The 12,140-nt window shown below is 53.8% G+C and overlaps 1 protein-coding gene across 12 annotated transcripts in view; it reads left to right on the top strand.

Moving 5' to 3' along the window:
- Positions 1-12,140, top strand: part of CAMKK2 (calcium/calmodulin dependent protein kinase kinase 2) — a 61,193-nt gene that overhangs the window by 31,431 nt on the left and 17,622 nt on the right. For 3 of the 12 annotated variants that reach the window (XM_078061015.1, XM_078061012.1, XM_078061016.1), the window contains 7 exons: positions 263-316; positions 2,646-2,719; positions 2,815-2,902; positions 4,053-4,181; positions 8,768-8,868; positions 9,389-9,431; positions 10,319-11,771. In XM_078061015.1, coding sequence (XP_077917141.1) covers positions 263-316; positions 2,646-2,719; positions 2,815-2,902; positions 4,053-4,181; positions 8,768-8,868; positions 9,389-9,431; positions 10,319-10,612 — 783 coding nt within the window. In that variant the 3' untranslated portion in view covers positions 10,613-11,771. Of the gene's footprint in view, positions 1-262; positions 317-2,645; positions 2,720-2,814; positions 2,903-4,052; positions 4,182-8,767; positions 8,869-9,388; positions 9,432-10,318; positions 11,772-12,140 lie in introns of those variants that run through there. The other 9 variants (XM_078061013.1, XM_036085117.2, XM_036085121.2 and 6 more) reach the window with 6 other exon arrangements.

Here is a 12,140-nt window from a genome sequence, read left to right as displayed (position 1 = left end):
ATGTGCCTATCCTTAAACCAATCACTATGGCTGGTGGAAATGAAGCTCTTATTGGCCAGGCTTGGGTCATGTGCTCACCCAGAGGCCAGGAGCAGGATCCGTCTCACCCTCAGTCGGTGGATCCAGAGTCAGGAAGGGGTGGGGTGGTTCCTCAGAGTAAAGCTGGAGGATTTGATTTTTGGCCGGGCAGAAGCAATAGACCCCCACCCCCCACCCCCCGCTGCCCCTTGTGTCCTTACACGAAGCTCTCTTTTCCTTGTAGGCTTTGGATGTTTGGGCCATGGGTGTGACGCTGTACTGCTTTGTGTTTGGCCAGGTAACGGGGTGGGGTGTCCTGTCTGCTGGGTGTTGCTGGGCAGCCCCGGTGTGTTAATAGTTACCCTTGCAGGGAGACAGTACTTTATTCATTGAGTTTACCATTTTATTTCCACAGTTAGACCCGAATGTGAAAAAAAGGTGCCTTTCCAAATGTACATACCTGTACAGAATAGTCCCATCTGTGGAAGGCGATCTGTTAACACAGAAGGACTGGCAGAGGCTCTAGAGGCTGTAAATAGTTGATGGATTTAGGGCAAGGACAACAAATGTGCCACCTCTCTCCCCACTCTGACACCCCAGACAGACAGCACAAATCAATAGCCACTGGCGCCCTTTCTTCCTGAGCCCGGTGCTGCTTTGATGTTCTTCTCAGCAGCGTGTGTTCCCAGAAGCTGTTGTTGGAGGGACAGAATTGGAATGGATGTGAAAAATCCATTTGACATTATTGATTTAGGGAATGCTGTCTGGTCTCTTCATCGTTGTTTTTTTTTTTAAAGATTTTATTTATTTATTTGACAGAGAGAGAGAGAGCACAAGCAGGGGGAATAGCAGAGGGAGAGGGAGAAGCAGGCTCCCTGCTGAGCAAGGAGCCCAATGCGGGACTCGATCCCAGGACCCTGGGATCATGACCTGAGCCGAAGGCAGACTCTTAACCAACTGAGCCACCCAGGCGCCGCCCCCCCCCCCCCCCGTTGTTGTTCTTTTGTTGTTGTTTTTTATTATCAGTATTTAGGAACTTCAGTTTTTAACTCTGAAGTTCAGATTAATTATGTGAGCAATAAAAGCATGGATTTTTCCTTTTCATGAATTTGTGCTTTTATGGAGGAAAGCTTAAGAAACTGGCTGTGTGGTTTATAATGTCTTCCCCACCAATATTTGATAAGAAGATTTTCAATCATATAGCAAAGTTGAAATAACTATGGGAAACACCCACGCAGCCACCAGCTGTTTTCTGCCATAAACATTTCACTGTATTTGCTTTATCACAAGTCTGTCCATCTTCACCTTGTCTTACTTTCTTTTACACATTCCAGATTAAGTTGCTAACATCTCTGCACTTCCTTCCAGATGCTTCAGAATGTAGTCATTAGCTAGAGCTCACTATTTGTGGTTCTTTTTTTTTTTTTTTTTTCTTTTTGGGGTAAAACTGACATATAATGAAATGTACAGATCTGAAGTGTACTGGTTAATGAGTTCTATCAAATGGATATACCTGTGCAATCCAAACTCTTATCTCAAGTTACTGCTCTTAATGAAAGAATTTTCCTCGGACAGGAGAGGACCAGGTCACATTCTGTGACCTTTTCCCACCTTCTGAGCACCCACACAGAGGTTCCTTTTTTCCAGCACAGCACCTGAGCTCCTCCCGGGTTGTCGGTTCCTCCCCTGAGTGAGAGCACTGATTTGTCACTTGGGAAGTGGTGTGTGAACAGTCTTCAGAGTCAACCCAGTCTGGGTAAATCCCAGCTTTATACTCCCCAGGGCATGTCACCTCTCTGAGCTTCTGTTTTTCTATTTTGTAAAATGAGAAGAATATTTATGATTTCTTAAGGCTCTGAGAGGATCACCAGAAATAATTCAAGCATTCATTAATTCAACAGGTATTTATCAAACCCCTACTTTGTACCCGGGATATTCCTGGGCACTGGAGAAACGGCAGGGAGCAAGACAGGCAACAGTCCCTGCCCTCTTAGAGCTGATGTTCCCCCGCAGGAGCTAAACAGTACACGCATGCAAATGTAACATAATGTCAGGGATGGGCGCTCTGATGAGAAATCACATGACAGTGGGGGGGGGGGGGATCTGCTTTAGACAGGAGCTCAGGAAGGCCTCCCTGAGAAGGTGAGCTTTGATCAGATACCTGAGGGATGGGAGAAAATGAGCCATGCAGATGTTGGTGGGAAGAACATTCCAGACAGGGAACAGCCAGTGAAGACTGGTGCTGAGAAACCCCAGTCCAGGGCCTGGCCCAGCCTAAGCCCTCACGAATCACTACTGTTGCTGCTACATCTTAGGTATTGTTCTTAGTATTATTATTGTTCACCCAGCAGGTGGGTGGAGAGAGTCTTTGATTTTGTTTATGTAGGTAAATTAAAGCACAGCTGCAGAGGAAAGCCACAGTGTGGTTGGGAGGGGCTCTAGCCCTGTAGAAGGATATTCTGGGTTCTTCTAGACTTGTGGGCATGGGAGCTGCTCCCTCGCTGCAGTGGGCTCCCGGGCATCTGTTCTGCTGTAACCCACGTGGAGTGATGCCGGAACCGGGCAGCCCTTGCAGGACTGATGGGGCAGCCGCTGACGGCCACTCTGTCCCCGCCGTCTCTTCGCAGTGCCCGTTCATGGACGAGCGGATCATGTGTTTGCACAGTAAGATCAAGAGTCAGGCCCTGGAATTTCCAGATCAGTGAGTATTGCCTGTCTGTCCCAAGTCACCTTCCTCACCAAGCCCTTGGTGGTCCTCTGTGTGTTTCTCACCCTTGATGTGTCTTCCACCCCCAGGCCTGACATAGCTGAGGACTTGAAGGACCTGATCACCCGCATGTTGGACAAGAACCCGGAATCAAGGATCGTGGTGCCGGAAATCAAGGTACCTGGGGGCCACCGCTCTCCATGGGGTGTGCACCAGGGGCCAGGCCTGTGTCCTCTGCTTGGGATTGTTTGGCTCAACCTGCCTCGGCCAGGCCTCACTCCCCTCCGTCCACAGCACTGCGTCCTCCTTGGCACCGTTACCCTCCCATGCCCTGGGCCTCTTGCTGCTGAGGGCTGGCGGTGGTGGGGGTTGGAGAGGAGGACTTGGACTTTTGTTAACTGTGATTGTGGCAGTGGGATCTGCTGCCAGTGGGGCAGCTAGCGCTCACTCCGATCGGCTTGGGTTGGTGGCATCCACCCTGCCGGGACCAGACCAGAATGGGGTCTCTGTGTGCTCCATACCCCGGCTGCCCAAGTCCTGGATCCTTTCCTTGACCCTGCCCATCCCTTGGAGAAATCTCAGTGGGGGTGGGAGGAAATTAGTGAGCAGTTTGATACCCTCTCCCCGGCCTGCTGAATTCCATCCTTTTGCAGAAAGCACTGTTAGGCGAGATCCGTGTGCACCCCCTACACCCTGACCAGTGCCACACGCACACATCTGACTCTTTAAGAAATCTGGAGGTTTGCTTCAGGAACTCCTAGGCATCTAGCTAACTAGCATTTGAGAAGAGGGAGGCCAAGTGGTTACAGATAAGGACTTGGACCCCAGGGGTGGAAACGGGGTGGGGCAGATCCCTGCCCGGGTCCTCTCCTGACTATGTCCTTCTAACTGGTCTCACTGTGCCTCCCTTTTCCCTTCTGTGAAATGGGGAGGGTCTGCTTTCTCTGAGCAGAGCCTTCCGGGGGGCATCAGGGAAAGTTGCTGAGGGGTGATGGGTGCTTCTTGGGCAACCATACAAGGCAGATGCCAAATTCTGGTCACTTCTGCCAAGACCTGGGCCAGGTGGCAAATGCGGTCCGGTGCACATCCCGGCCTGGTGGCTCCCTCCCATTGTCTGTCCCTCCGTCTCTTCCACGTTTCCTTGCATCTCGCTCACCCCCCACCCTCTGCCTGGCTTGCCAGCTCTCTCGCATGCCTGATCTCAGGCCACCACCTCTGCCCTCCCGCATTCCCTCCCTGGCTCCGCTCGCTGGCAGGGCCTCGGTGTCGCTCTCCGGCCTCTGGGAGCCAGTCGCCTGCCCCTCACCCCTCCTATCATTCGTTGAAGCTGCACCCCTGGGTCACGAGGCATGGGGCGGAGCCGTTGCCATCGGAGGACGAGAACTGCACGCTGGTCGAGGTGACCGAAGAGGAGGTCGAGAATTCGGTCAAACACATTCCCAGCCTGGCAACCGTGGTAAGGCGGGCCGAACCACTGACCGAGAACAGGGACAGCCTGAGGCGGGCCGGCGAGGACGGGCCGGGACACAGGCGGGCAGCTAAGAAGCAGACATTGGGCCTGAGAGTCAGGGGCTGGCCGGGTCTGTCTCTGACTCACAGCCACCAGGCTCTGGGCCCTGGTCACATATCAGGCCAGGAGGCCCCTGCATCTTGTAGCTTTAGTTCTGTCTACAGCCAGATTCTGTGTGACTGTAGGGAGGGGTAGCTCCTCTCCAGAGATCCTACTGCTTTTTCTGGAATTCCTGCTTTCAGAGCATGACGGGGAGGAGAAGGACCAGGACAGGTGCCAGGGGTGGGAGCTGGAGCCGAGGTCTCTAAGATGGAATTCCCTCCTGGCTAGATCTTCGGTCTCCAGAGTGGATGGCTTAGTTTGTCTCACATCTGCCATGTGGGCAGCTCCCAGGGCTAGGGGCAAGGTCTCCCAATTCCGGTGCTTTTATGGCCTTATGTTTGGGTCCTGACCCAGGAAAAAGGACCCAGAATGTGGAGTCCTCAGGCTTAACCTTGGAGACTGGGAATCACTCACTTGCCAGTCCCTGCCCAGGAGGGCATCTGGCTCCAGGAGGGAGACTAGGATTCTCGAGGGCCTGGGGTCCAGGCAGCAGTCCCGGGGGCAGAATCCAGCTGGCCACCCCACTAAGGCCACCGTGAAAGTCCTGGGGTGTGTTTGGCTAGGACTGGCTCCAGCAGGCAGGCAGGGCCCTGGGCTCTGGAAGGAACTGGTGAGACTTTCCACAAAGACACAGTGTCTGGCCTCAAGTGACTGCCCCTTTAGGAGCCCAGATGCTGGCTCCTTCTCTCCCAGCTTTGCACTTCTCCCTCCTGCTTCCCTACACACTTTCTCCTTCTTCCAAAACCTGAGCCCTTGCGCCGGGGCATCCATTGACATCCTCCTCCTCCCACCTAGGGCCTCTGCATGACCTTCACTGTTAAAACTCACCCACACTCACTCACTCTTTCCCATCCACCCCTTGCACGCATGTCCTGCGCCACAGTGCGGGGGGCAGCTGGTGTCAGACCCAGGTGCCCACCGCAGGTTATTCTGTTCCAGGCTCAGGATGTTCTTAGGAGAAGGTCTCTGATCCTAGAGATCTGGGAGCGGGGGTTACAGTGATGAGTAAAACCAACATGGTGGGCCTGCCATCTTGGAGAGGTGGATGCTGGGCAAACAACCAACAAAACAGAGGGGCTGCAAGGTGTACCCCTAAGGGGGGCCATGGAGCCCTAAGAGGGGGATGTGGCCAAGGTGATGGGTTGGAGAAGGCCTCCGGGAAGAAGTGGATATATACTGAGTGGATGGTGGAGTATTTACTGGGCCGAGGTGGTATTGGGCAGAGGGTGTTTCTGGCAGAGGGAAGAGCAAACGTGGTGATCCTCTGGTGGGAGGAACCTGGGCCCACAAGAAGCTTCAAGAAAGCCAGGGCCACTGAGGCAGGGCAAGGAAGGTGACATGAGTCTGGGCAGGAGGAGGGGCCAGACCACCCAAGACCTGAGGCCACAGCAGAGATTTAATTCTTGGTCCCAAGAAGTGTGGGCAGCACCTGCAGGGTTTGAATCAGGGGAGTAGCACCATCAGAACTGGCCTTGGAAAGACCCCATGTGGAAAACGGAATGTGGGCACTGGGGAGGAAGTGGGGGCTACTGCAGCCATCCGAGGGCAGGGGCTGGAGTGGGGAGGTGCAGGTCCACATACCCATTGTGTGCCAGGCACAGGGTTTCAGAGATGAGCAGGGTATAGCACGAGCCCTTGTGGGGCTCCTGGCCTCATAAGAAAGATGGAGCAGAAAAAATCACCCTCCTGTCCATTACACGGTGACAGGCCCGCACAGAGGAACAAGAATGGAGGCTTCACAGAGGAGGAGCCTCTTTTGCTGGGTCCTGAGGGCTAGGAAAGTTGACAAGGCCACAGGGAGGGACAGGGCAGGGATGGGGGGTGGGGGTGGGGTAGGAAGGGACACCTGCAGAGACACAGTGGAGGAAAGGGCTGGTGTGTTCCAGGAACCACAGAACACCAGCCTTGGTCAGGGAGGGACGGTGAGAGCCTTCCCAGGGGATCTAAGTCAGTGCTTTTCTTCTTTTCTTTTTTAATGACATAAAATTCGCGTATCATAAAACTAACCATTTTAAAGTGAACAATACAGTGGCATTTATTACATTTATAATATTGTGCAACCGTCACCTCTGTGGTTCTGCAACATTTTCATCCCCTCCCCCCCAAGAAACCCTGTACCCGTTAACAGTCACTCTGTTCTTCCCTCCCCCCAGCCCCTGGCGACCCCTGCTGGGTTTTCTGTCTCTGGATTTGCCTCTCCCGGGCATTTCCTGTCAATGGAATCGTACAGTATGTGTTCTTCTGTGTGTGACTTACTCAGCATGGTGTATTTGAGGCGCATCCATGTTGTAGCATCCCATTCCCTCCTGGCTGAGTAATACGCCAGTGTATGGATGGGCCACGTTTTGTTTATCCGTTTTTCAGATGCTGGATGTTTCCACCTTTTGGAACATCAGTGGTTTTGTTTTTTGTTTTTTGTTTTTTCTGTTTTTTTTTAAAGATCTTATTTATTTGAGAGAGAGAGAGAGAGAGCACAAGCGGGGGGGAGGGGGCAGAGGGAGAGGGAGAAGCTGACTCCTCGCTGGGCTTGATCCCAGGTCCCCGAGATCATGACCTGAGCCAAAGGTAACACTTAACCGACTGAGCCACCCAGGCGCTGCCATCGTGTTTTTTTTAAATACTTAGATTCTTAGCACACACACAAAACAATTCAGAAGCTCACTCTACACATAAAACAGCTTGAAGAGGCACCATGCTCTGCTTGAGGGGGTGGGGGCCGGTGCCTTTCAGACTGAGGTCTTTTCCTTGAAAATTCCTTCAGAGGAAACAGCAGCCAAAAGCATCACCAAAAATAACTCATTCACTCCCTTGCTCCAGAATCATCCTTGGCCCTCTGGCCAGCAGCAGGATAAGTTCTAAAGTCCTATGGGTGAAAGATTTTAAGTCAGGGAGTGAGGGAATCAGATCTGGGCTTTGGAGAGGATAGGTCAGATCAGTAGGGATGAGGCAGAAGCCTGGGAGGCAGAGGAGGGAAGCTGAGCAGGGGCCGTGGGATGGGCTGAGGGAATAGTACCTTTTCCCAAGGGATCCACTCGTCAGGCAGGTGTCTGCCAACCAAGCTGGGGACCCCGTCTGTGTTAGAGTGGGTGATGGGGCCCACGAGCAAGTTCCCACTACTGGCAGTGGACCAGCCTGCCCCCAGCGCCTCTCAGACCTGGATGGACCTTTAGGACCTCTCAGTCCCCTTTCCCTCACACCACAGCAGCCTGTGGGCTGGCTAGCCTCAGTGTCCTGGGATGTTTCCTCAGCTCCTTATACCCATTCAGGTGTTGCCCATCCTCTGCTAAAATGCAGCCCCCTGAGAGGTTGGTGCCCTCGTGTGGTGTAAGCACTGTAGCGAACAGTCTGGCGGTTCCTCAGAATGGTCAACGTCACCACGTGATCCAGGGATTCCACTCTGGGGTACAGACCCAAGGGAAATGAGAACATTTTGTGGGGAAAACAGGTCCACACACAAAAACATGTGCACAAATGTTCATAGCAGCATTATTCACAACAGCCAAAAAGTTGGAAACAGCCCACATGTCCACCAGTGGAGGCGTGTCCGTACAAAGGAATATTATTTGGCCACGAAGAGGCAGGGAGTGCTGATACCTGCCGCAACCGTAGGAGCCTTGAGAACCTGGTGCTCAGTGCAGGGAGCGACACGGAAGGCCGCATACCGTGTGACTCCGTTTGTATGAAATGTCCAGAATAGACGAATCCACAGAACAGAACACAGATCAGTGGTTGCCAGGGCCTGGGGGGAGGGGAAATGGGGTGTGAGTACTGGGTTTGTTTTTAGGGGTGATGGAAATGTTCTGAAGTTAGTGGTGATGTGAATATATTAGAAACCACTGAACTGTACACTTTAAAATGGTGAATGTTCGACTGTGGGACTTATATTTCAACTTAAAAAGAAGTGCAGCCACTGAATTTGGCCCAGAAAAGAGTAATTGCTTCCTTGTTGGGGTGGCCAGATAGTTTTCACCGAAAATAAAGGCCCAGGTTTGAAGATGAGACAGGTTGATGGGCCAAGAGGGCAGGGGTAGCGATGGCTTGGGTGAGATGAGTGGTGCCAAGTTACTGGAGGGACAGTGCTGGCCAGCTCTCGTGGAGCACGGGGTCCCCCCCTGGGGCTCAGGTAGACCAAGATGAGATGAAGACAGGAGGATGTCAGACCAAGGGGTGTGGACCTTATCTTCTTGGCAGTCAGGGAGACATGAATGGTTTCGGACACGGGACTAGTCACAAAAGATTTGGCTTTTGTGTCCTCGGTGGGAGGGATGCTGCCCAGGATCTCCCAAAGGCCTGTCGCCAGCCACGAGCCGTGGGAGCGGCCGGGGCCTGGGAGAGAGAGGAAGAGGGAGATGGCCCTTGCAGAGTGGCGCAGGGGAGGACGTTGCCTGGAGTCGCCCTCAGGAGGCTCAGCTTCCTCTTCTGTCCTTCAGATCCTGGTGAAGACCATGATACGGAAACGCTCCTTCGGGAACCCGTTTGAGGGCAGCCGGCGGGAGGAGCGCTCCCTCTCAGCGCCTGGAAACCTGCTCACGTGAGTGTCCACCTGCCTTCCTCTGGGGTGGGGAGCTAGAGGCTGAACACAGGGCAGCCCTGCCCAGCGCACCCTGCCTGGGCCCATCCCTGGAGCGGAAGGAAGCGCCTGGAATGACTCAGACCAGGTCTCCTAGGCTCATGAGGGAGAGTTTCGCCCCCGCGCCGGGCTCAGCCCACCTCCTCTTGTGGACAGCTAACCCGTGCTGCAGTTTTACCTTTCTCAGGGAGACTTGCACTTTACCTGGGGGACCGCTTGACAATCAGAAAGCATTTTTGTGGCCCAGAAGCATGCATGCTTGATGGTGGGATTGTGGGCCCTGTGATGGAGGAGCAAGGCCTGCCTCACCCACGTGACCCTGTGTGTCAACCGCAGAGGCGCCGTGCTCAAAATCGCCCTGGCAGCAGCTCTGTGAAGCTGGCGTTGGGGGTCTGAGTGTCTCTGGGGTGGGGGACAGGCATCTCAGAGATCCCCAGTGTCCCTTCTTACTTCCCTTTTCCCTCCCCTCTGGCCATTCCAGCAAAAAACCAACCAGGGAGTGTGAGCCCCTGTCTGAGCCCAAGGTAATGCCTGCCTGCCTGCGCTGTAGCCTCTGCCGGAGCCTGGGGGCGGGGGCAGCTGCAGAGCACGGGGCATCCCCACCCGGGCGGAGGGTCCTTCCACCTCGGGCCGCTGTGCCTAGGCTCGCCGCGGGCCTCTGGGCCTAGGAGAAAAACCAGGGCCAGCCAGGGGCTTGGACCCGACGGCGGGTCGTGCATGTGGGCTGGGGCTGCGGGTGCATGGCGCTCCACCCGGAATGCCTGCGAATTCACCCAGGTCTCAGGACCCAGTCTGGTACCCACATATGCTCAGGGCACGTCAGTGGCATTGAAGCTGTGTCACAGGGTCCCGTGGCTGCCCCTGCCCTGGGTCCATGTGGTCAGAGCATAGATCAGGCATGCAGTGTTCTGGGGCTCTCCAGCATCCACCCCTTCTTCTCTGATGGGTGAAGACCTAGAAAATAAGTTCCCTTCCAGCCTGCTGCAGATTAGTGTAAGAGTCCTCTGTCCCCACGGTGGATCTGAACCTTTTCCCTTTGGCCGTCCCTCTTCTCAACACATAGCCTTGTCAGCATTGCCAGCAGCTCCCAGGACAGGTGGGAATTTTTGTCCCTGGGGACTAAGATGATTAACACTTAGCACCCCTGCTGCCTCTCCTCCCCCTAGTGCCCATGGCAAGATAGAAGTTCTAGGATTCCTTCCTTTGAGCTCAACTCACTACCTCATCCTCAGCTGGGAGCTCCAGGCAGTCATTTCTATGTATTTTTTATTAATTTTTTTTAACATTTAAAATTTTATCGTTGGAAAGCCATTTCTATGTTTTAAGAGCAGCTTTATTGAAATATAATTCACATATTGTATGTTTCACCCATTTGGAGGGTATGATTCAGTGGTTTTTAATATATTCACAGACTTGTACAACTAAGACCACAATCAATTTTAGAACATTTTTATTAGCCCCAGAAGAAACCCTGTACCCTCCGCTGTCACCACCAACTCCCCTTTCCCAGCCGCCACTAATCTCCTCTCGGTGTCTATGGAGTTGCCCTGTTCTAGACACCCCCTGTCAACGGAGCCGTACAACGTGTGAGCTTTTGCGTCTGGCTTCTCTCACTCAGCATCATGTTCCAAGGTTCATCCACGGTGTAGCAGGCGTCAGCGCTTCTTCCTGTTTCTGGCCAGACCGTATGTCATTGTACGGGTAGACCACATTTTATTCCTCATTCATTCGGTGATGGACATTGTCTCCACTTGGGCTGTCACGAGCGCCTGCCGCTGCGAACATCCACATACGAGCAAGCGGCCATTTCTGTGCATTGGGAGCTGACCCACGAGATGAAGTTCACTGGCCCCCGCAGCGCAGGAGTCAGGGGCCTGTAGTCAGCTAGCGGACAGTTTAGGATCAGGGAAAGCGGCAGTTAGCCATCGGCCAGTTGTCGGCAGCCCGAGAAGGCTGCCTCATCCCTGCCAGGTGGTTCCCCAGTTCTCTGCCGCCTGCTCTTTGAGCCTCCCAGGGTGACAGTGAGTGGAAGCCTAATGGGCTGCCCTTTTTCTTCTCAAATCTCAAGTTTTAGGATTTGCCCCCCGTCTGTGTGCAAGTCTGTCATCTGTTTCTTATTTTCAGTGAGCTCAAAATCGCAAGATACCCAGAGGTTGGCCCAAAGGGCTTTACTACCCCTTTAATTCCCTCACGCGTAGTCCCAGCAAGACCTGGGGATTACCTGCTCTTGCCCTCAGGCTGCTGGGGGGATGCTGAGTGTCCGAATGACCCAGCAGTCTGGAGTTCCGAGGGCTTATTCAGTTGTCGGAGGCCTCGGCCCGGGGCCTGCCCCCCCCCATCTGCAACCACACCCAGCTGGTACCGGCAGGCGCCTCTAGGGCAGAAATTGGGGCCCGGATTTGACATCTAGTTACAGCTCTCCTCCCTGGGAGTTTTGACCCCCTCTGCTCTGGCAGAAACAAAAACCAATGAGCCTGCTCTTGAAACAGAGAGGGTCAGAGATACTGGCTTTCTCTTCCTTGTGCCGGGACAGAGTTTCGCTTCTGGCCAGGGACACCCAGCAGACATTAGTCTGGTGTGGCAAGCCCAGTGGCTTCCCGTAGAAGGGGCCCTTATTGTTGGCCGGTGGCAAGCGATTTGGGCTTCTCCTCAGGGATTTTCCTTCCTAGCTCCTTAGTTCAACCTGTGTCCGTTCCCCCCGCCCCCATCCCACCCCCAGGCAGGTCTAGCTGGGGGCACTTCAGGATATGACCTCTCAGGGACACGAGGACACCTTTCCTCCCACCTCCTTGGTCTCTCCTGCTCTGATCACTCACATCGCCAAGAGGAGGGCCCTTCTCTCCATCCAAGGTGTCCCGTGGGCCTGTGTGCTGGGGACAGTCCTCTTGACCACCATTTCCAAAAGGCCGGCTCTGTGCCAGGCCAAACCCAGGTGGTCCTGCTTGCTGCCCCCAGGAAGCTCACCTTCAGGTGACTGAAGAATCTTCAACCTTAGCCTGAAGAAGGAAGCTTGGGGTCAGGGGACACATCAAGATACCTAAAAACCTCTGTGATCAGGCCCCATCGCTGGCTGCACACGACTCACATGGGATGAGCTTAGGTGTTACACAGATAGGTTCGCATCTATTTTTATAGTTCCTTTCTATTTTTGGCAAATGATGCTGCTTTTCCACTTACAGAGGGGGATACAAAGTCTCCCTTGAAACTTCATATAGGCAAGAAAAGGGGAGAGA

This window comes from Halichoerus grypus, chromosome 13, assembly GCF_964656455.1.
Source record: "Halichoerus grypus chromosome 13, mHalGry1.hap1.1, whole genome shotgun sequence".
In the NCBI taxonomy this organism is placed as follows: Eukaryota; Metazoa; Chordata; class Mammalia; order Carnivora; family Phocidae; genus Halichoerus; species Halichoerus grypus.
This window is presented reverse-complemented; position numbering and strand designations above follow the sequence as displayed.